Source organism: Python bivittatus, unplaced genomic scaffold (assembly GCF_059951505.1).
Source record: "Python bivittatus isolate LINGU-HERP-01145 unplaced genomic scaffold, Pbiv_v1 ctg000080_np1212, whole genome shotgun sequence".
NCBI classification, from domain to species: domain Eukaryota; kingdom Metazoa; phylum Chordata; class Lepidosauria; order Squamata; family Pythonidae; genus Python; species Python bivittatus.
In genome coordinates this window covers 47,737,512-47,761,730 of record NW_028277035.1, presented here as the reverse complement: position 1 = coordinate 47,761,730, position 24,219 = coordinate 47,737,512, and the positions used below count along the sequence as shown (strand labels likewise).

The 24,219-nt window shown below is 39.3% G+C and overlaps 1 protein-coding gene across 2 annotated transcripts in view; it reads left to right on the top strand.

The window, feature by feature from the left end:
• Positions 1–24,219, top strand: part of CACNA2D2 (calcium voltage-gated channel auxiliary subunit alpha2delta 2) — a 656,510-nt gene that overhangs the window by 454,195 nt on the left and 178,096 nt on the right. For both annotated transcript variants that reach the window (XM_088134018.1, XM_088134017.1), the window contains exon 6: positions 23,338–23,476. In XM_088134018.1, the coding sequence (XP_087990144.1) occupies positions 23,338–23,476 (139 nt within the window). The remainder of the gene's footprint in view (positions 1–23,337; positions 23,477–24,219) is intronic.

Genomic DNA, 24,219 nt, shown 5'->3' with positions numbered 1-24,219 from the left:
ATTAGAGAGCCCCAGAGAATAACGTTCTCCTTGTACCACTCCCAGGAAGTGAAGAGGGAGGGGCCCTGATGTTGGAAATTTTCTGTAGGAGTTTCCCCTCCTATGGAACAGTATGCCCCCAAGTGAGGGTGATTCCCACTCTCATGGCCTTCCTTAGGCTGGTAAAAAATGGCTTTTCCAGAAGCCTTAAGAGAATACCTGGGCAGCCTTTGGTGCCTTGGTTAGTTTACTATCCAATTTGAATAAATTATATATTTTGTACATTATGCATGTACAATAATATATATATAAATGTATTATTGATGTTGTATGTATTATTAATACCTGTGAATTGCCTACAGTCCCTTTTGGATTGAGGTGGTAGATAAATTGCATATGTACATAAATAAATATTGTCTACTGTGCTATATATAGCATTGAAACAACTTCATAGTGCAAGGAGGCGGTGACACAAAGAGACTGAGAAAATGGAAAATTCATATACATTTCAGACAAGTGAAATGCAAGGTACCTTCCTCCATTAATGATCGTTTCTATGGCCATCTCTGGACTTCATACTTGATAAAAGAGTGCCTGTGGAGAAGCTTGAAGAGGCCATATTGTTAAAGCAAATAGGACTGTGCAAAGACAAGTTTTTTGCTGTGAATTGGCCACTTGCCACAAAACGGTAGCTGAGACTCACTGACCTAGAGAATATTAAATTGCTGACATCTTAGGTTTGTTACTTTCGTGAATCAGCGATCTGATAGCACCTCACAAACTGCCTATTGCAATATCTGCTTTGAGATCTTGTGCTGTTCATCCCATTAACCCAAAGAGGCCCATTGTTTTTCAAAATGACCAGACAGATTAGTCAACATTACAGTCAGCAGTAGCACACCGCCCAACTGAAGAATGGTGTTGCAAAGGATTTTTTTGCCTCCTGTTGCAAGCAAGAAGCCAAAAGAAGCATTCATTCAAAGCAACAATCTGAGTACAGGAGAACAATTATTCATATTCACATACATCTTAATATTTTATATGTACAGTTTAAGAGAAGTTAATATTGGTTGGTTGGCTTCTCTCATTCAGAGTATCAGGTACAGTGAGAAGAATTTTTTTTTTTTGGCCTTCTCAGAAGATTTACTTCCTATTCCTAATGGGATAGACACTGCATTTTTTTAAAGATCCTGGGAAAAAACCATTTCCTATAAATAAGAGCAATTTTTTTTTCCTTCAAGAGTTCTTCATATTCATAGATCAAATGTGGTTATTCTAGCAACTGAAATCAGTCCCAAGCACATCTCAAATGTTGCATGTGTAGATTCTGTTCTATGTTTTTCTGCCTTTGGTTTCATTGATGCACGATATGAGAAACGGGAAATATTCAGCAATCATGGAAAAGCAATGGTCACTTTGTACTAAGCAGGGGTTGGCTTTGATGGTCTAAATGGGCCCTTCCACTTAGATTATTCTATGAAACGAAAGAAAACATCACGACTGTTTCAATAAGAGCCAGTATTGATGGGGGAAATGGCAGTCTGATCGTAAGAAACCATTTTGTTTTGCTGAAACACTCTTAGTAATGTGCCAAGCATATTCCGCCAGATTTTTTTTTAAATGGACTCAGAGAAACAGCTGATAAATAGAACCGCATTAAGGAAGGGCACATGCACCCCATGCTGTCACCATTTCTGCTTCCTAATCCTCCAACAGCTGCATCAAGCTGATCTTGACTAAAACCAACTTCAAAAACGTTGAGAACACCAACATAGCTCATTCTAGCTGACCATGAGAAGAGTGCAAAGAATGGCATTCAATCAGCACTCTACCCCCTAACCATGTGGTCAGTTTAACTTGTGTTAATTTCTGTGGTGGTTTCCAAACAGTCTGAGCAGTTACAACAAGGGGAAGCTACAAAGACAACAAGGGATGATCTCACAGATGCATTTAAAAGTTTCATTTCAAAATATAGTGGCTGATCCTGTATCAGAGGAGGAAAGAACCTGGCTTGAACCCAGGAGCCAAGAGCATGGATGACACCACAGTTTCTTCCAATGGAAAAACTGCCTGCTTCCAAGCTCTTCAGGATCTCTCTGTTTCTAATTGAAAAGTCCCCATTTTGCGATTTTGGATTGCTTCCCATCTGAGGCAGAAATAAGATCACTCTGTTGCTGAATCCAGATAACAGTGAAGGGTCACCTGAGTGCCAAGTAGATTTTGGAGTAGTAAAAAGCCAAGTGTGGAAGTACCCAGGAACAGCAACTTCAGAATTTAGATATACCTCCATATTTGTATGTGAGGGATAGAACCAACAAAATGGGAACAAAAAGCCTGGGATTAGAAGAACTGTTTTTGAAAATATAGACCAGGTATCAGAAACAGACTACAAGCAGTTTATTACAAAAGGGTAGGGGAAAAAAATTCAAGATTTAAACCTTCACAAGATAGATAGAAGAGAGAGAGAGAGAGAGAGAGAGAGAGGAATAGACAGATGTTAATAGATGATAGATAGATAGATAGATAGATAGATAGATAGATAGATAGATAGATAGATAGATAGATAGATAATCTCAATCACCAGTTTCTTAGCCCATTAGAAGCTGCTAATCATCCTACTAAGATTTCTTGTATCTGCAGTAAGGCATCTTATGTAGTTAAATGGTGTGCTTGAATTCCCACGAGAGGGACGTATTCCAGTGAAAGGAGTATTACCAAGGCCTGGGGATAATGTTCTGGTACTGGAGAACATATGTGCAAGCTAAAAATGCCCCCTTTTCTCAGTTGCTTCCAATTAGTCTTCACAATTGGCAAGACTGATTTTATTATTGGAGAGTCAAAGGTTTGTAGATTCCTAATTATAATGCTGAAAATAGCTGGAACTTATGGGCACTTCCACGGAGCCACTCACCCTTGCCCCGTGTAACCTTTTCTGCAGTTTCATGTCAATACACAAGTATTTTCACTGTTGGCTCTTGGTTGTCCCATTTTAAAAATAAATGTTATTGAACTAAACTAATTAACAAAAGAAAAATATAGTGTATAAAACAAAATTAATGGAATAATGCAATTTTGATAGTGATTATGCTGTTTTTTTAAAATAAAATACAGGAGCCTGGCGAACTATGAATAATCCCCAAAAACTTTGACCATAATGCTTAAAAAAGTTTTCTTCTTTGCCCCTTTAAAGAAAAAAAAAATGTTGACAAGCAACCAGATCAACAACCTATTGCTGCAAATTAAATTAAGGTTTTTCCTTCAAGTAGTGTATAATTTTTTTAGCCAACACCCATGTCCAAAAAAATCCAGTTTTTCATATCTTGACAAATTCCAAGTACTGAGGATATAACTAAGATTAATATATTTATCTTTGACATGTAACAATTGAATCACATTTATATTAACCACCCAATTACTGTCAGCCCAAAATGTGGTAATAGAATAAGACCAAACCATATGATTGAATTTTCCACCTCCTGAACTACATCTCCAAAGGCAAAGCAATTATAACCAACCCTTAAGTGTTAATTACACCCAAAACACATTTTGTTGCTGCTGCTGTTGTTGTTATAGTAACCTCAAGTTAAGATCATAGGAATGTAATACTGTATCATATTGTTTAAAGTGACCCTCCATTGGTTTATCAAGACAGAACATTCAAACCTGTTATTCCAGGGACTGAATAAATAATTGACATCAGTTTCATCAATTTCCAGTAAAAAGGGTTACTGGCTTAGTTAATTCCTCCAAAACCTCTAACCACTGCAGAATTTCAAAAGTAGCAATATATATGGTAGTTCAAAGAAGACATGCTGTTGTGCAGGACACGGAGGTGGTTCTGCAGTCCCAGTCTGGAAGCGCAGAGTCTAGCAAAATGGGAGCACTGGAAGTCCATTGTTGTAGTAACTGTGGGCGTTAATCTGTGACACCACTTATGGCTTTCTATCAATTTTTGGTGGCGCTTTTCTTCAAAGCCGGTGGAGGTTTCATAGCACAGGGCTCACCAGTGGGTTCTGTCAGCAGCCACAGCTTCTAGTTCCCTTGGCTGGATGTCACAGTGGTGTAGGGTTTATTTCACAGCATCTTTGTAGAGCTTGCATGGTCAACCTCGAGGTCTCTTCCCACACTCCAGTGTACTATAGAGCAACTGGCGAGGCATATGATGGTCATCCATTCTGATTACATGTCCCACCCTCTGCATCTGGGCTCTGATCAGGGACTCAATGCTGGTGGACTCTTCACAATCCGACCTCCAGGTTGGAGATATCATCTTGCCAATGAATGTCCAGGATGGAGTGGAGAGCACGCATGTGAAATTTCTCCAGTTGTTTGATGTGCCTTCAGTACAGAGTCCAGGACTCATATCCATATAGGAGAGAAGGGATAACCACAGCTCTGTAGACTTCTGGCTTTGTGGAGATATAGATGTTGTGTTGATTGAGCACTCTAGTATGCAGTCACCCCAGTGCCTGGCTAGACTTACTGATCTTGGAGTCAATGACTTTGTCCAAAGAGTCATTGCTTGAGATGATACTTCCCAAGTATTTGAAGCTGTTTACATTTGTCAGCTGGGTGTCGTCAGCAGTGATTTTTGGTTCTACAGGGTTGGTATTTGGCACAGGCTGGTAAAATACTTCTTGTTCAGGCTGATAATCAGGCTGAACAGCATAGCAGTGTCTGAGAATTTGTTCAGCATCAACTGTAGATCACTGTGTTTGTGCACCAGGAGGGCACAGTCATCAGCAAAAAGGGTTTCTTGGATGACTGTATGGAGGCACTGTCAGCCCTCCCAGGTAAACCAGACAGGAAACACAACTAGATGAGCTAATTCTACTTTATTGTAAGTAGAATCTTGCAAGTCTGAAAGTACAAATCTCCTGCCCTCCCTGTTTACTGCCTGAGTAGTTAGGGCAGGTCCTTCCTAAGTTTCTTTTTCTGGCTGTTACTCTGTTGCAGATTTCTTTCTTTTTTATCTGATCATTCACCTCCCCCCCCCCTGTCTCCCAAGGTCACCCTCACATTCCATCACAGGCACTCCATGCATTCAAGGTGAAAGTCAAAGAGAGAGCTGTCCAATTGGTACCTGATGTACACTCCCTCCTTCACATCCTGGACAGCATGTGGCAACATGCAAGTGAAGAACAGATTGAACAGATCTAGGGCTAGCACACAACCCTGTTTTACCCCATTGGAAATGGCAAATGCAGCTGATGTATCACTATTGTAAAGAACCTGTCCTGGCATTCCATTGTGGAGTAGCTGAATCAACTTCACGAATTTCCTTAGGCATCCATAATATCACAGGGTGATCCAGACAGTCTCCCTGTTTACAGTGTCAAATGCCTTAGTCAGGTCAATGAAGACAGAGTAAAGAGGCTTGTTCTGCTCAATGCACTTCTTCTGGACTTACCTTACAGCAGATTTCATGTCTAGTGTACTCCATTCTGGACGAAAGCCGCACTGCGCCTCTGGGAGGTTCCTTTCCAAGAATGTGGGCGAAGATCTTGCCTGCAATGGACAGCAGTGAGATACCCCTGTAGTTTCCACAGTCTAATTTGCTTTCCTTATTTTTGTAGAGAGCCACAATAAGGGCATCACGGAAGTCATCAGGCATCTCCTCTGTGTACCAAATGACTTCCAAGATGTCTTGGAATGCCTGTAAGGCATTTGGGTCTAGTGCTTTGTAGATCTCAGCAGGAATGCCACCCTGTCCTGCTGCTTTATTTTAATTCATCTCTGAGATCGCTTTCTTGATCTCATCGGTAGAGGAAGGCAGGTCTAGGCCATCCAAGACTGGTAGCTGAGGAATCTGCTGTAAGATATTATGATCAGCTGTGGATGCCCTATTGAGTAAGTTGGAAAAGTGTTCAGCCCAGTGGTTTTTCAGTCCTTCTTGGTCTTTGATCAGGCTCGACCCATGAGATGACAGCAGGGGGAAGCAAATTGATTTAGAAGGACCATAGACTGACTTTATGGTGCTGAAGAACTCTCTGGTGGCGTGCATATCTGCATAGCGTTCCACTTTCTCAGCCTTTCTCTGCCACCACTTGTCCTGCATTTCTTGAAGTTCCATCTGCACTTTGGACTGCAGGTGCTTAAAATTGTCTTTCCTTGAGACAGATGATGGATTGTTCTGCCAGTCTGTTTGGCCCTGGTCTTGGCCTGGAGGGCTGATGAAATGATCTTGTGGTTTTCATCAAATCAGTCTTGATATGCCTGGGTTTTCAGTCCGAGTACAGTTGTTGCAATCTGCGTGATGACATTTTTAAACTGCGTCCACTTTTCAGAACAGGTTCCTACAAGTGGTAAATTGCCAGAGAGCTTTCATTAAGTACATCTTGGAAACGTTGGACTTGGCCTAGGTCTTGCAGTCTGCCGATGTTGAATGATTTTCTGACAGTCCTTGGTTGCTTATGATGTAAAGGGGCCATGTGCAGGTTAAGGACTGACTGGACCAGCCTGTAATCTGTCCAACTCACCACCTTGCATGGCTCAGGTGATGGTGATATCTTTAAGATTGTGCTGATTTACTATGACATAACTATGTATAGTAGTTGCCAGTAGGTGCCAGTGTTTGGACCTGGGATGCATCCAGGTAGTTTTGTATTTGTTTGCAAGTCTGAACATCATATTAGTGATGCGCAGGTTGTGCTTGGCACATTTGCTCAGAAGCAGCAGGCCATTACTATTTAGTTTTCCCACACCATGTCTCCCGAGGACTTTGTCCCAGTTGCCACTGGCTAAGAATAAATGTACTGAAGTAGCAAATATACTGAGTTAACGATGCCAAACAACTTGTCAAAAAGCTTCCTGAAATAGATCAAGCTAATGCTATCAAAACAAATCTTTATTATGGTCATAGACCAGCATAAAGCTAATAGTTTAATTTGCAAAAGTTGTTTGGAACAGAGTTGATCCAAAGCAATAATTTTCTAGGAATTAAGTGTTATTTTTAAATTGTGGTTGCCCTGTCACATAAGCTTTTAATGGTAAATAGGCCAAAATTGTATCTGTGACCCAATGTTTTCCATGCAGGTCTTGCAGATTTAAGTGCAAGTATTGAATTTGATTCCTGCACAACCAGGGATCTCAGTATTTGTCAGATTTCAGTGGGGTCCAGTAATAACTCTCAGGTTATACATAAAGTGGGGTTGAATTCTGAAGTTCCTTATTATACCTTTCTCAATAGGTAATTGTAATTTGCACAGTGAAAATCTCATGGGATGTCCTTGCTGAAGTGATCTGTTCAATGTCCATTAAAAAAATTAAGTGCTGGGCAGTCTTCCCAAAATGAAAATCAACCTCAGAATTAAACTCATCATAATCACTTATCTTACCCCAAATATTCAAAGATTGTAGACCATTTATCCATATCTTTCATTTGCATCAAATTAGGGGATAAGTTCAATTTTATTTGTTGAGAAGGATTTCTGGAAATTCTTTTTCCAGAAATGTGGAAGTGTCCTTTCAACTAGCCAATGGGGAAAAGATGCCACAAATGACAGCTCTTCACTTCTCCACTCCCACCCTTGTTCTTCCCATACCATATTTGTTGGCAAAGAGAGGGGAAAAATCCATGAATCCAAGAGGGAGAGTGAAACAAGAGTTTCATCCAATGGGCAGCCAACTATCATACAGCCCCAGATGCCCACAGGCACCCACGCTTTGTCTTCTGGCTCTGTGTTTTCCAACTGGGCTTGGGGTAAACCAGAAGGTCTGCAGCTTCACTCTTTCCCAAAACCATTTTGGACTGCATTAATAGTCTGATTTCCAGAAGCTGAGGGATCTTTGAGGAGAGTGAAACTGTACCAGGGAAGTTCAACTCCACTTAATTGAGAATAGAGGCTCATGTTGCCTTTTTGCAGTCATGACTGGCTGGGCTTCTTTCAGAACTGGTATGGGGTATAAAGAGGCCTCCCATTTCTCTGTTGTCTGAGATGCAGAAAGAATGCACAAGGCTACACACGTGCAGGATTAAACTGCTACCTCTTATTTTCCTCCTTAACATTGCTCCAATCACATTGTTTGACTTTGTCATCTGAGATGAACTGCAGAGTGGGAGGCTTGCTCCTTTGCATGTCTAAAGTGGTGCAGTGCCATAATTGGCACCTGTCAAGGGCAGGCATGGCATTGCAAGGAGGGCAGGGGCTGACTTTAGAAGCATAATGCTCTCACTCCCTCTGTGGTAAGTGACAACCTTTTTACTAAATCAAATATTGTCTGCTATAAATAGGTAGCTTTCAAAAAGGGGATGCATTAGCTCTGGATCCAAACAGGCTTGCACTCATGATCATTGTCCAGATCCTGGAATTTGCATTTACCAAGGCTTTTATGTGCATGTTAGCCACTGGGAGAAACAAACTGGGCGAAAGTGAGCTATGCCTGCATGTCTACATCATCCCTCATCTCCAGTCCATGCTATTACCAGTTCATTTCTAATCCACCTCATTAATCTCTGCTTGTGTTTCCAGCAGAACTGTTTTCCAGCTTTTTTACACATATGGAATAGGAAGCATTTTATTTTCCATCACCCTGAATCCCAAAAGCAGAAATCCAAGAGGATGCAATAATTGCACTAATTGATCAGACCAATTTTTGAGCTTATACAACATGATGCTTCTGAAATGTTCTTAAATTGTAATCCTCAAGAAGAATCTTGGCTTAAGTTGATGTGTTTGTTTGCTTCTTTACTTGTTTAGTAGGTTTTGTATACTGCCCCAATTAGTAAGACTCTATGTGGTGCACAATAAGCATAAGCAAAAAAGAAATAACACGTAGAACTTAATATAAACTGATCAATACAATAAACAGTCATATAATGAGCTGAAGTCCTGTTGGAATAAGAATCTTCAGGGACTTTCTAAGAGAGTTGGAACCAGCTGTGCTTCTTTAGGAGAAGGTAAATTACTCCTCTTTTCAAAGGCAACGAAATAACACCCTACCTTGAAGAAGCATTAGCCACCAAAGGATAGATCAAGCCTAGACTGGCAGAATTCATATTATAGAGAACCCTATCCATTTTCTTGGGTTCCACAGGCTCAAAAGAATCCCAGATTGTAAAACAAGACATTGCCCAATTTACCACACTTGGACTTGGTGTCCAAAACACAATAAGCATGAGTGACTTATCTATGAAATCATCTGGACAGCCTGCAGAAGTCTTATCTGATTTCCTCAGTGAACAGAGCCAGCATTCACGAGCAGGTTCCACCATTCAGCCTACCTGGGTTCTTGCACACCCCACTCTACTTCCCATAGCAGTTGTTGTATAGTAAATTGCTGTCAGGGATGGCAATAGTAGCTCCCAGATAGCCTTGCTAGAATCCAAATTATTATTGACAGTGGCAGCCTTCTTTCCTTCTTCAGCTCTATCTCTTCCTTGCCCAACAATGGCAGGGATGGAGGAAATCACTGCTCTCCATATATTTGCTTATTCTACTTGTCCAACTTATCCTTTCTCCACCATAACTTTCAACCTTCTTCAGTCTAGTAGAAAAAATGTCCATTTGAATCTTCTTCAGCTGTAGAACTCTTTCCTCAGATACTCTCACAATTTCTTTGCTGCATACCACCACTTTGTCCTCCTCCTTCTTGCTTCTAATGTTCTCTTTCATTTGATTTCCCTTCCTTATTCTTTCTTCCTTCTCCTCCAGCTCCACCTTCTTCTTTCCACACTCCAGTACTTTCTACCACTCTCTCCACCAGCTCTACCTTTCCTATACTTAATAGTCGTCCACTCCAGTTCCTTCCAAAAAGGCCTCCAGGCCTCCATCACACTCCAGTCCTTCCTCAGTCCATCTGATTCTTCCATTTTCCATTCCCAACCATGGAGATTGGTAGTAGTCCAGAGCAGGTCACAAAATTGGTAGGGAGCAGCCACTCTTTGTTTCATTCTGTTGACTCAAAACAGGTTGGGATGGGATAAAACTGCAGTAGGTCCCCAGGTAATGAAATCCTCAAGCTTCCATGATGGCAATTGGTACTTTAGAATATAGCATTATATAGATTATCAAAAAGCCTATTTCAAGCCCAGAGTCACTGGGAGTTGGGTGACATATCAATTTAATAAACTATTGTTGTTGTTGTTGGTTGCACAGTCAGCCAGATGTTTAGACTGGATACAGCATTTTTATCCACCTATCAAGTCTGTCCCAAGGACCTGGGATAGGCAGATGTTGTTTGATAGTGTTAAAGATATTGTTGCAGGATATAAGCTGTTCCAAGTAAAGCTGCCTTTTGCAATTGACTGAGGGTGATTTTGTCAATGCCGGTGGTCTTCAAGTGGTGCTCCAGATGTTTTGGGATTGCACCCAAGGCACCTATTATTATTGGTACTATTTTTGCTTTCTTTAGCCATAGTCGCTCTACTTCAATTTGCAGGTCTTCGTATTTTGTGATTTTCTCCAGTTCTTTCTCTTCTCTTCTGCTGTCTCCAGGTATTGCAATGTCCACTGTCCAGACTTTTTTGTCTGTCTTATCAATAATTGTTAAGTCTGGAGTGTTGTGTGTCAGGTGCTTGCCTGTTTGAATTCTAAAGTCCCACAACACTTTAGCTTCTTCATTTTCTATCACTTTGTCTGTTTTGTGGTCCCACCAGTTCTTTCTTGCAGGCAAATGGTATTTCTTGCACATATTCCAATGCACCATTGTTGCTACTGTTTCATGCTGTTGTTTGTAGTCAGTCTGTGTGATCTTCTTGCAGCAGCTAACTAGGTGATCTACTGTTTCTTCAGCTTCTTTGCAGAGGTGGCATTTGCTGTCTGTTGCTGTCTTCTCAATTCTGGCTTTATATGCATTTGTTCTTAAGGCTTGGTCTTGTGTGGAGACAAATTTAGCCCCTCTGTCTCTTTCTTCAACTTTCCTGCTCTTAGCCATTGCCAGGTTTTGTTGTTATCTGCTTTGCCTGCTAATTATTTTGTGTACTGGCTGGGTAATATTTTTCCTTGCCATGTCTCTTTTCTATTCTTCATTTGGCCTTTCTTATACAGCAGTTTGGTTTCTTTGGTATTCAGTAAGCCTTCATGGAGTACTACCTTCAGTCATCTTCTCTGTCCTTCAAATATTCTTCCAATGCTCTTTTTTCTTCATCAACTATTGGTGTACTTGTAACATTTCATGCCCAACTCTATTTCTTGGTAAGTAGAGTCTGTCAACACTGCTGCATAGATGAAGGGCATGATTCACTGTCATTATTTTTCTGGTCTTTCTATCCAGGGCTTTTAGTGCAGCTTGAGTCCAGTCACTATTCCAGCTGTATATCTAATGACTGGAATTGCCCAGGTGTTAATCGCCTTGATGGTATTTCCACCTCTGAATTTGGACTTTAAGATCTTCACTCTTCTGAGGTATTCACTACTAACCTTCTTTTTGACTTCAGTGTGCTTGATGTTGTCAGCCTGAAGGATGCCCAGGTATTTGTAGTGATCTTCTTCAAGCAGACTCTTGATATTATTTCCATTGGGCATCTTGATTCCTTCAGTTTTTACTATTTTTCCCTTGTTGATGGTCAGGGTGGCACATTTGTCCAGTCCAAACTCCATTACAATATTATTATTATTATTATTATTATTATTATTATTATTATTACTACTACTACTACTACTACTACTACTACTACTATTACTATTAAGCATTTCACAGGGCTTTCCAGTAGAATCTGAATCTTTATATTGGTAATATTGTATGGCATCTGTTGCAGATTTTAAAGCTTCTTTTGAAAGGAGATGATATACTTCACTGACAGTTTTGCATGCATACTTACTATCTGACATAAGTACACAGAAACATTTTAAATTGAGGAGCTGTAATTTGATGGTTATTCTGATAGCTGGAAATGCAAATGATCTGCAAACTCTAATAATGGAAGACAAGATGCACAGTGTAAATAAGGGACTAAGATTAATTATAAAGAAGACGAAATGAATGACATCAGGTACAGCAACTAGCCTTAGAATTTAAAATGAAGATACTGAAGTTCTGGATAGTTTCTGCCTTTTCAGACTAGCTATCAACAGTAAAGAAATGGTCAAGAGATTAGCACTTGGTAAATAACAACAAAAGTCTTGGAAAAGACATTAAGATGCCATGATATGTCTATCCCTACAAAGAACAGACTTGTGTAGGCCAGGCCTACACAACTTGCAGAGGGGAAAGGGTCACACTGATAAATTAAAAATCGCCATGGGGTGCAAAGTAATACCTGGTCTGCTGATGAGCTGTTTGGTGGGTAGTGGAATGGCAGCAGCACTGGAGCTGGAGGGAACAGTGAGGCGTGGAGGTGTTGAGGTGCCCAGCAGTGCATCTTTTGGGGTGGCAGCTGTGGTGGTGAATTATTGAGTTTCTAAAAAACACTGGCAGGTCTCACAAGGCTGCTGGGTGGGCTGTATGCTGTGCAGGCCTAGTGTAGGAAATGGTTTTCCCTGTGGTGCTCTACAGAAGCAAAAGTTGGTATTTGAAGAAACAGCATAGAAAGAGTAGGGATGCTATGGAGAAGATTCCTGGAATTGCCATGGGTAACCAACAAAATAAACATATGGATCATAGAACAAGTCAGAGTTGTCACTTGAGGCATAAATGACCATGTTCATTTTATCATATTTTGGACACATTATATAAAGACCTAACTCTCTTGAGAAACCTTTAATGGTCAAAGGAAAGAAAAGAACAGAATGAGCAAGGTGGGTGGACATGATTACAGCAGTAATGGGTGCACTGTTGGAAGACCTGAAGGACCAGGTTGGGGACAGATCATCCTGAAGAAGATTTGTCTATGTGGTCATTAAGAATCAACAGTAAGTTAATGGCATATAATCAATCAGTTAGTCAGTCAATTTAATGGTGTTTTATGTTTTGGGTGAGATAGGATATAAATCACTATCTTACCACAAATTAACCATTGGTTCATCTAGTTCTGTTTTATTTCCTGTGACAGATAATAACCCTGCAGAATTTAGGATAATTCCAAGCCTTACCTGGAGATGGTGCAGTTTGATTTTATTCATTCGTTTGTTCAGTTTAGATGGCTGCCCACTTGCCAAGTGATTCTGAGTAGCTAACATTAAAAACAACCAAATATACAAATAATAAAAATCCCCCAAAGAAAACAAATAACATAAGAAAACTACATATAAACATCTATAATGCATTTGATCCTAAGAGGAGGTTATCAATAACTAGATCAGTGCATTGCCACTATTATCACATGATGTTACACTAGCATAACAAGTTAAAAGCCCCAACAAATGCTTTGGACTGGGTCTTTAACTACTAGTTCAAATCAGAGGCAATATTGTTTTGGATTCATTTTGTAGCATCATCATGGATCAGAAAGACTCCATCATCATATGCGAGTGAAGCCATATGATTTAAAATAGAGTGCCAGAGGTGATGTTTATCACAGTTCCTGATAAAGAATGCTTGTAGTGTATTTATCTGTTTTGTAATATATTTAGGATGTTTTATTTATTAAGTATCCTTTGCCTTTTGGAAGCATATGATCTGTATCTTTATTTTTTATTGTTTATTGCTTTTTAAGCAAAAGCCACCCAGAGTAATGTGGAATTGGGCAGCCTCTAAATTATATAAAATATTTAACACATTACAGATATGAAAATAGTTGGATTCATTAGCTGAAAGCAGATATACAGAGGAAAATTCTCTACATTCCAGGATAATTGATCAATAGCATAATTTGTGAAAATGGCATTGTTTAAAGGATATATACCAGTCACTGACCATAATAAAGTATTCATTTTATTTTACAGGAGCATATATTTAACATATGTAGTATGTCTATTTAAATACATGCTTTTAATATTTTTTAAAATAAACATTGACACTTCTGTAGTACAGTTTTTTTTATTTCTTGTATATCAGTCCTAATACCACACTGAATTTTCAATCTTATATTGATTCAAAAGGGATAATTAAATTTGGAAACTCCATTTACTGTTTGGTAAAAGATATCACCATTATAAATATTTTACTAGATGTGATGCTTGAAGAAGAATCTGTAGTCTTTCCTTCCCGCTCATTTAATTTTGTTTTATTTAGCTTAGCAGCTACGGTTATGCATTTTACTCTCAAAATATCCTTTTGCTAAATGGCAGTTGAGAATACAAATGCAATTTTTCTACCGAAGCAATCTCTCCATTCTATTCTTGTTCATTTTCTGAGGAACCTCAGCTGCTCAGGAATCTTTTTCATAAATAAATAAATAAATAAGCCTTCCATATCTGAGATAAAAGTCCTCTTGACTATACAGGTAGTTCCTGGGTTTAGAACACCCAGTTTAAGGACCATCCATAGTTAACAACGAAGCCTATTGTAGCAAAATTCAATATGCAATGATTCGAGTTAAATACACAATGGTTCAAGTTCATTACACAATACTACTTCTACAGCATTATACAATAATACTGTTCTGGCTTACATACAAATGTGACTTAAGGACAGACCTTGGGAACGGAACTTGTTCTTAAGTTGGGACTGCTTGTACTCTAGATCAGTGTTTCTCAACCTCAGCAACTTTAAGATATGTAGACTTCAACTCCCAGAATTCCCTAGCCAACATGGATTCCAAATCCGCAATGCTATGATTCTTCTAAACTCCTGCCCAAATATTGTCTACAATAATATTATCAAAAGAAGATGTGGAAAATGATCACTTGATTCAAGAAGAGTAGTTAATAACCCCTTTCCTGATTCAGATCTAGGTGAACTATTTGTGTTTTTTGTGGGTGTTTTTCCCTAAGCTGAGTTTATATGATCATTCCTTTGCAGGCATTAAGATATTCTGTTTTTTCTACTTGCTTGTTACAAGTATCCTAATATACTTTTTCATTTTTCATTTTTGTTTTCCATTAGACATTCAGAATTCTGCTATTTCCACTGGTATCTCTTTATTCATATATGTTTGAATGGGGCTAAGGAGATCTATGGGCTCCTTATTATATATGTTATACATGTTTAGCGCTCTTTTGAAAGAATGCTAGACATTTCTGTATTGTCCATTTAAAGTGGTAAAGAAAGCCAGGTTCTGGTTACTGGTTCTGTCCCAGTGAGTGTAGTACAGGTTTTCAGCTGCTTCTGCTGACAAAGAGTTTCATGTGGCCATACCTTTGGCCATTTTTACTATTTTAAGGGAGTATGCCGTTCTGTCTACTCTTAGACCATTTTGTGTATCTCATGGGCTACCTCCAGGTGCTTCTAGCATTGAGTTCAGAACTGGATGATTGGTCAGTTGCTCCAAGCACCACCATTAACTTTCAGCAAACCACAGAATAAGTAGAGACGTTCAATGACACATTCAGTTACATAGACACATTCCTGTCAGTGCAAATAACTAGGGCATTCCAGTCAGAAAGAGCTCCACGAGTGCAGAGGAACACCGAGGGTGCTCCTTGCAAGCCATCCTCTGTGCCTGTGATGCGACAAGTGGAGTGTTTCTGAACATACTGTAGGTCTGGCACTCTTCTGAAAGAGTGCTAGACCCATATTCAAAAACAACCCAAGTGATGAATCACAGGCGAGGAGCATTTCTGCACCTTCAGCTGGATAACCTGAAAGGTGGCTAAACCCTCCATCTCACTGATTCCAGCTCCACCTCACCACACATTAAGGAGAATTATTGTTTTCCCTTCTGGCAGGTGACATTCAGTAGGATGGGAAACAAAGCTGGGGAAATCATAAATCATATAACTTGTTCCACATTAAAATTATAAGGACAGTGCCATTTATTACAGAGGCAGAATAGGGCTCAGCAGTCAGGGCCACATTATTTATGCTGGCATAGTTTTCTGCCAACTCAAAGACTGAAGGATAACATTTAACATGACTATTAGGAGGAAGAGCTTAGAGTTGTTGCTATGAACATAAAATGTGGAGTGAGCTCCTTAGACAAAGGTAGACTATAAATACAAAAATATCGCACTTCAGAGCCCCTTAGTGTGTAGCAATTGCACTGCTCTGGAATTGGCACCATATCATTATATTCCATGACATGGGAGGGCTGCTGCAGCTCTTCTGAAGCTGAGCTGGTTAACTTTTTGGCTCCATTACAGAGCAAAAGGACATGCTGCAACTCCACATTAACAGTGCAGCTATGATGCAGATGGCTTCCCACTGGTGAGAATTCTTACCTCATCCTCCCCCATGCTTCTCAAGCTCCTGGGTTTTCCCCTTCCTCCTAAGTTTTGTCAGCTTCATTTAACTTTGGCAGAATGTAAACAGGCTTGTCATAAATCACAGAGACACTCACATTTGTAATTGCTCATAAACTCATAAATTTAGAATCCCAGTCCTCTGATGAAGTTGCAAAGACCAATGGAATAGCAAGGTCCAGCAAGAAGTTCAAATGAGATGGCCAGGTTCAAGGAATGAGATATGAGTTGGAAATAGAAGGGTCTGGAATATGAGAAGTAGGCATAATACAAGGAGTCAAGGTATGGGCTCTTACAGAAATGCTGAGGGGAACATAAATACCTAGGATTCCTCCAGGTGCAGCTGAGGCTGCACCAGCCTGATTTACTTCGCTCAGAGTTTTAAACAGGTGTCTTTGCTTCTAAAAGGCCACTTTTCTGCCTTACAGTCTTTTGGTTCTCATGCTGCTGATGGTGTTCCCAAGGGCTAGGTCTGACTCCAGTTGCGGTTTTAAATCATCTGTAGTCAGACTGAGAATGATGAGGCCTGAAATTCTTTGCCCATTGGTTCATGCAGCAGGCCTCTTGGCTATTGACCTGATAGATTCTTCTGCTTACTCATCTTCAGATGAAGATGTTGTATCCAACTGGGCCCTGATATAAGTCAAGAAGCCAAGGTGACTCACTTGTATTTCTCTGTGCTTTTTAAGTTGAACATCTCTCATCTTGCTGAAATTATAACACCATGACACCTAGCCATTATTTTATCTTCTTTTTTAACTGAGTAAATGTGGTTCTGCTCATCGCAATTAAAATAAATCTACTATAAGCGCATAGGTAGGGTATGGATGCTGGCAGAAAGCTGATTTTGGTGATCTCTGTTGGTCAGCTGGGATGAAGACTGGTTAGTTCATCAAAACTACTATGCATTGCAAGGACAATCACAGTGAAGACATTCTGAGAGTGGGGAGAAAATGCTTTTGAATTTAGGGATGAAGATAACTGTGTGGAAATACCCTTAGTGGCTCAGTCAGCTCTGCATCTTACCCTGCATGAGAGCTTCACAACAATATCATACAAATCAGTTTAGTTTGTTTCTTTTGCCTTGCATTGGAAGACTACCACTAACAAAAATGGAGCAAGTATATTCTGCTTGTCATTTTGTATTTTGCAGGTCCTTCAACTTTTTGATTATATCTCTTTCTCCTATCTATCTATCTATCTATCTATCTATCTATCTATCTATCTATCTATCTATCTATCTATCTATCTGTGGTATCTTTCCAAAAGGACATCAAACAAAGCATTTCTTACCTTCTCACAAAAATGCCACTACAGACCTGCTTCACTTGTCCCAGATGCATCCAATTTTTGCAGCTGCAATTAGAAAAGAATCATCAGATATAAAATGTAGTTGGAGAAGATTGGAAACAGAAGCTGTTATCTGGATTTCTATTTTAATACTCTCTTGGTGTACCTACCTTTAGAAAGATTCAGCAGTTGGAAGAAAAGGGAAAGGTTTATAAAATCAGATGAGCATTTTTGTCTCTGGGAATCATAATAATCCTTCCTTCCTCATTTATGGCACTGTTAGTTAGATCTCTGGCACTAGCCAAGCATGGTAAAAAAACTAATCCTCAAACACTTCGAGTTTGCAAATAGTGCACTCCAGTTTTTCATAGGAAGGGGCTTCAGGTATTAGCCAACTTGCCCTTGAAACCTCTCAGCCTCATATGCCAGATTGCCATAAAGCAGAAATCATGTCCAGGGAAATTGATATGAAAGGATTGCTTCCTTTTTTCATAGTGGGAGGGGGGGCAAGACATTAAAAGCTCGGGCAATTCTGCTCCCCAATACTACAACATTATTATGACCTAGGATATCTCACAGGCAATTGTGGAAAGGGTGGTGGGCACATTTGGGGGAGTCACAAAACAGCCATTTGCCAGAAGGAAAACTGGTAAGCTTGCTCCCTGCCACCCTTTCTAGCTCCTTAGGATACTCATTTCTACCCCAGATTTTATCTATTTTTTGTGCAAATAGTTGCACTTCTAAATGAAACCCAGGGCTATGTTTATTGTCTAAGAATTCCCATTGGGCCTATTTGGGGCACAGATGCATTTTTAGAACGAAGATAGCAGTAGAAGCTGGGACTTTGCTTTATAACCAATTAAAGACAGGAGGGCAAAGAACCTGGCAAATGCTAAGGGCATTATGTTGCCTACCCCAGTCCTAGCTCAGCCTCTCTTTCTTAGATGTCCCTTCATTATGACACAGAACAGAAAAGAAACTCTGACATGTTCTCTGTCAAAAAAAGATTCTTGTTTGAAATCTACTTAGCTGTAGTTCATTGGGCTAAATCTTGCTTCAGTACCTTTGACATAACGATTCTATGCTTATGACTGCATTGACTACTCATTAGAGTAGAGAAGTGTGCATGCCTGTATGGATGTATGTATGTATAAATACATGCATCAATGGAGATAATAGAAAATCAGCCAGGTAATTTGTTACTCATCTGTTCATTCAATTTCCACCTCACCTTTCCTCTTCTAGGCACTCGAAGCAATGTACAGTTGTATCCCCATAACAGCCCAATAAGATAGGTTAGAATGAGAGATTGTGATCAGTCCAAGTCACCCAGTGAGATTTATGACTGAATGTGGATTTGAATCTGAATTTCCCATCCACATGAAACTCTTTAATTCAGCTATCCCTATTCTGGGTTCCCTTCTCCCCAAACTCCCCAGCTGGTATGGCCCTTGCTGAGAATTCTGAAGGTTGAAGAGACATCTGGAGGGCACCCATTTGGGGAAAGCCTGCTCTGACTACTATACGTAACTTTGCCCTCTGTCAGTAAAGAAGGCTCTTGAGCATCTTCATGAGAAATAATAATTATCTGATATTTGCAAAACTGAGTAACGCATACTATTGGTACTATACTTCCAATGATTAGCACTGTATATCAATAAACAAACAGGTATTTTCCTCCCACTGTTCAGAATCTAATCTAGATCTGGACAATATATCATTTACCTAAATGGACATTGTCCATGGACCATATCATGTGATCTGCCAAGTGCCAAAACATTGTTTGTGCATGATATTACTTTATAACAATGATAAAAAAAAATGGCATAGTTCAATGTAGAGCACATACTTTGCATGCAAGGGGCTATAGCATAAGCCCTGGCATTTTCAGGTCAAGCTGGATAGATCCCCTCTTTGAAATACTGGAGAACTGCAGATTGGCACATAAGCATTGTTGGCACATAAGCATCTTGCTACATTCCTAGCAAGATGCTTCATATGACCCAAGAGTTGTAGATACTAGCTAGAATTCTAATAATCCCATTTTAATATTTCTAGTCCTAATGATTGTAGTTTCATCCAGGTACACTTTGCAGCAAGATTAAAAACAACATTCATTGGTGTTTCATTTCTTAGTTGCTATATAGTGAGATGAAATGAGAGCCCTTGGGTGAGATGGAATCTTTCAGCTATTCTATTAAGAAATGTCTATGCAGAACTGAGAATTTCCCCCCAAATAAATTCATATCAGCTGCTGCACATTCAGTTTTATTTCCCCTAGGACTTATAATTTTAGTTACTTTCTCAAAACCTTGCTATTATAGGTAATACAAGTAGTCCTCAGTTTAAGAACGAGTTCTGTTCCCAAGATCTGTCCTTCAGTTGAATTTGTACGTAAGCCGGAATAGTATAATTGTATAATACTGTATAAGTATTATTGTGTAACTAACTTGTGTATTTAACTTGAATCACTGTGTATTTGACTCAAATTTTGCTACAATAGGTTTCGTTCTTAATTATGGGTGGTCCTTAAACTGGGCATTCTTAACCCAGGGACTACCTGTATATACAAGTCACCTGTCAATAGTGTCTGTTTTCTTTTTCTCTCTTTTTTGGTCAAAAAGGATTCTTTCACTAAGGAGATTGTGACTATTAACAATTTTGAAATGTGTGCTATCTTCAGTATCTTGGATAAAAGATAAATGCTATATATTCTCAGAACACACACCATAACCTTAGGTCTAAATAAACACTCATCTCAGTTTATAAAGAAGTCTACAATCTAAAAGGATCTCCATAGAAATTAACTGTAGTGAAGCAAAGTTGCTCATGTTGGGAACATATATTTTAAGATTCCTTATGGTAAAGAAGACTGATGGAAAGCACAAACTTGACAGAAATACACATCTGTGGAGTTGCTATCTCAATTCCTGTTTTCTCTCTCTCTCTTCACAATCTCCCTTTCTCAAAGAAGATCAAGAACATGGCTGAAATCAGACCATTTCTGTAAAGAGCATTTGGATCACAATTAGTGGAGAAATGAATAAAACCAGTGCTGTTGTTGGTATTCACTGTGGTCCTCCCAACCAAGAGGAAGATGTAGATGGTGCTTTCCAAAAATAATTTGCAGATCTTTTTAGGGGACATTTCTTTCCAGAAAGATAGAAAGGCACAAGAGGATCAGGCATGCTTGATTTGTTCCTAACCAATAGGAAAGCCTTAGCTGAAGTGGAAGCAACAGGAATATTGGGAGAAAGTGACCATACCAAGCTGAAATTCTTGATTTTAAGGGAAATCAAAACTAAGAGTATGAACTTCAAATAAGATTTTAATAAACTCAAGCAATGGTAAGCAGGATCTCATGGCAGAAGAAATTAGTGGGAAAAGTTGCTTAAACTGGGTTGGAGTTATAAAAAAGGAGGTGCTAAAAAAATATTTTTAAAAATTCCAATGATGTAAAAAAAAAAAGAGAGAGAGAGAGAGTGGCAGAAGAAGCTAGGGTGATTCTCCAATTGCTTAATGGTACAAATCAGAGGTAGAATATGAGGCAAAGTTACCAAGGAAGAGAACACAGAGAGAGCTGTGGTGAACTCCTGATTTCAGCTGTCAAAATTTCTGGCTAATGCATCCTGTGGGGATTAAGGACTTCGAATTCCAACTGATCTGGTGGTCACCAAGTTGGAGAAAGCTGGTGTGTTTTCTCCCTCTCCGCCTCATTTTCTCCTGTGTTCTCTCTCTTGATTCCAACAGCTTTAGCTATATCATCGCCTTCCTCCTAATAATAATTGAGATAAGGTGTTGGAAGCTTCTCCTTGACTTACATTTAAGTATTTATCTTCTTATGCGTGGAGTTTCTTTTTTAAAAAAAGCCAATATATGGTCCAACATGAAAAAAAAAATCCCACATCTAATTTCAAAACCTTCTAGAACAAGAAAGCCATTTCAGGAATGGTTATCTCAGCTAAAAATGGATAGGGAGCACAGTATCTGAAAGGATAGTTCTCATATTTATTCCAAATGTCTCACCCATGTATAGGTGTAGTTAGTGACTACTTAGTATCTTTCTCCAGTTATCTTAGTATTCCCCCCCCCCCAAAGACAGGTCTCTAGATGCTATTATTCTCCCCGTTTTTTTGTTTATTGTAATCTTAGGGCTGCACTGTGGTTTGCTTTTCAGTTTTATTTCTGCTATGTAGTGGCTCTAATTAAAGTGATTAATGCTCTAATCACTTTAGCAATTTTTAAACAATTTTCTGAAACAAAAATAAATATGGGTTGGTTTAATTCATTTCACTGTGCTGTTTGTTACCTCTTAGTTTTAGCTGCTTCACTGTGCATTTCCTGTTAATAAGATGCTAGCAAGGAAGGAAGGTTTGGTCCTGGTTATGCCTGTTTTTGAAGGTTAGTTCCTCCCCACACACCACTTTTTTTTTGACCTGCAGGAGTTGGTCCAAGTAGGTGGATTCCGCAGAAAAATCTGCTTCAAAGATGGTGGCACTGCTCTTCAACCAACAGGATGAAGGGTTCTCAATTCTGGAACTCCAAGGGAAAAAAAAAATGGGGGGGGGTTCTGCCAAAAAAGGCTAAATCTCCTTTTAAAGAGTAAACCAAGACTTCTTTTGAGATCTCTGTCAAGAAGGGAAGGAGGAAGCACAATCTCTCTTTCTCTCTCCCTTTCTGTGCCATAATTAAATATTGTTTGCATTGCTTATTGACAGAGCAGTAAGCTCCACTGTGTTTTAATTTGTTCTTTGATAGTTGCCTTTTGCTGCTAATTGATTTTCAAGGGGGGGGCTTGTCTGATTTAATACCTGCTGCGCTACTGAAAACTGAAAGGCAAGGAAAACAGAGCCTGGGAGGTAGTTAGGAATCCAGACATCTTCTCAGTTTGCTTCGTAAGCCACCTCGGCCTGGTAGAGCATCATAGCAGCTATGCCATTCCCAGGCAGCTGTTGCCATGGAGTTTATTCAGGAGTGCTGAGGGATATAAACATCTGAGTTTCCTAGCAACGCGCACGCACACGCACACATATGATGGAATGGGTAGATCATTGGATAGGAGACACTGTCACTAGTGGTGCACTGTAACTGTTAAGAATGGGAACTGTGAGGTGGATTCCTCCATTTCAGAAGAAAAGTCTGCCGGGTGCATTACTTGCCATCCTGAATATTTTGCAGGATTGTTGCAAGAAAACAATAAAATGGGAGGCAGAGGCTTTAATTCTGAACAAAAAGATGTGTTTTAAAGAAATCCTACCAGGATCATAAAATTTGCTACCAAATTTTAAAGTCACAGTTATATAAATCTGCATTTTAAAATGTGTTATATCAGTGTGAAGATTTAAATCAGTACTGAAGTCAATCAATATTAAAACTGGATTATTATATTATAACACAATTGTAACCAGTATGACTCAAATTATAAGTTATAGACTGGGATAAAAAAATATATAATAATTTCTGTGGAATCTAGAAAAAGTAATGAATTTAACCATAAAAAGATTAAATATAATAATATTTTATTAGGAAAAACTCAGACTTTGGATATGGCACAAACCGTTTTATAAGAATATAACCCAAAAATGTTAACCCCTATATCAATGTTTGTGTGTCTATGAATACACACACACATACGTACAGTTGTTAGGTTAGCACAATGCAAGCATGGATAGCAGCATCACTTGTAGCTGAACACTCAGGTTGGCCACTGATAGCAGATCAGCAGCTGTGGAGGTTCCCCAAGCTGGCCTCCTATTTGGGACCTCCAAAGCCCATTGAGTCAATTTTGAAAGTAAGAACATGGCGGTTCCTCTTTCTTAGGGCCTGCTCAAAGGCAAAAATCTTTTGGGGCACCATCACTATTTTCTTGACTTGAGTTTTGACGATATGACTTCTTTTCTTTCCCTAGGATGACCCAGAGGGGGAAGAAATTGAAAGAGAGAAATCCAATTCCTTGAAGCTGGAATTCATAGAAGATGACAATTTTAAAACCAAAGTTAACTACTCATATGCTGCTGTACAGATACCTACAGACATCTACAAAGGCTGTAAGTTCTCCCTTATCATAGAACTCTTCATATTAAGACCAGAGACAATGTCATATGTGTTCATTTTTTAACTTTCTTCTATGACATAGACAAGAGAATTGGATTAATTTCCCCTTGCATATATGGATACTTATGGAAAGGTAACTAAGAAACAAACCAAAATATTTATTTATTCTGTGCTTGAGTTTCTGGGGCTGATTCTTGGCCAGTTCTTTCCTACCTTCTGATGTCAGTTGGCTGCACGTGGGTAGTCCATTACCTGAGTGTATAATCTGGTCTACGAGAAAGTGACTCTTGCTTCTTCACAGGAAGGTATATTAGCCTCTCCTAAACTGGTGTTTTTCTAATGTGTTAGAGGACAATTCTAACACATCAGGGAGTCTGGGATTATGAGAAACAGAGTCAAGTGTGTCTAAAAGTTGGGGAAAGCTGAACTGGAGTGTGGTCTTGAGTAGTATGCAAAAACTGTAGATGAATATTGCAAGAACCCTGTGAATTATAAAAACTATTTGAAGTTATGCCTAATGTTTATGAACTAAAGACATAGAAAGTGGATTTGCCCTTGGGTTAAAAATCTAGATGGAAAAAATGGAATGAGGTTTCTATGGCCCCAGTGGTTAAATATGTAGGGAAGGAAATGAACAGCTTTGTCCCCATGTGCTGATTAAACTTCAGCCTGATTGCTGTGAACTTTTTGTGTCAAGCCTTCATGAGTTTCCAAACTGTATGGATTTACAGGGTCA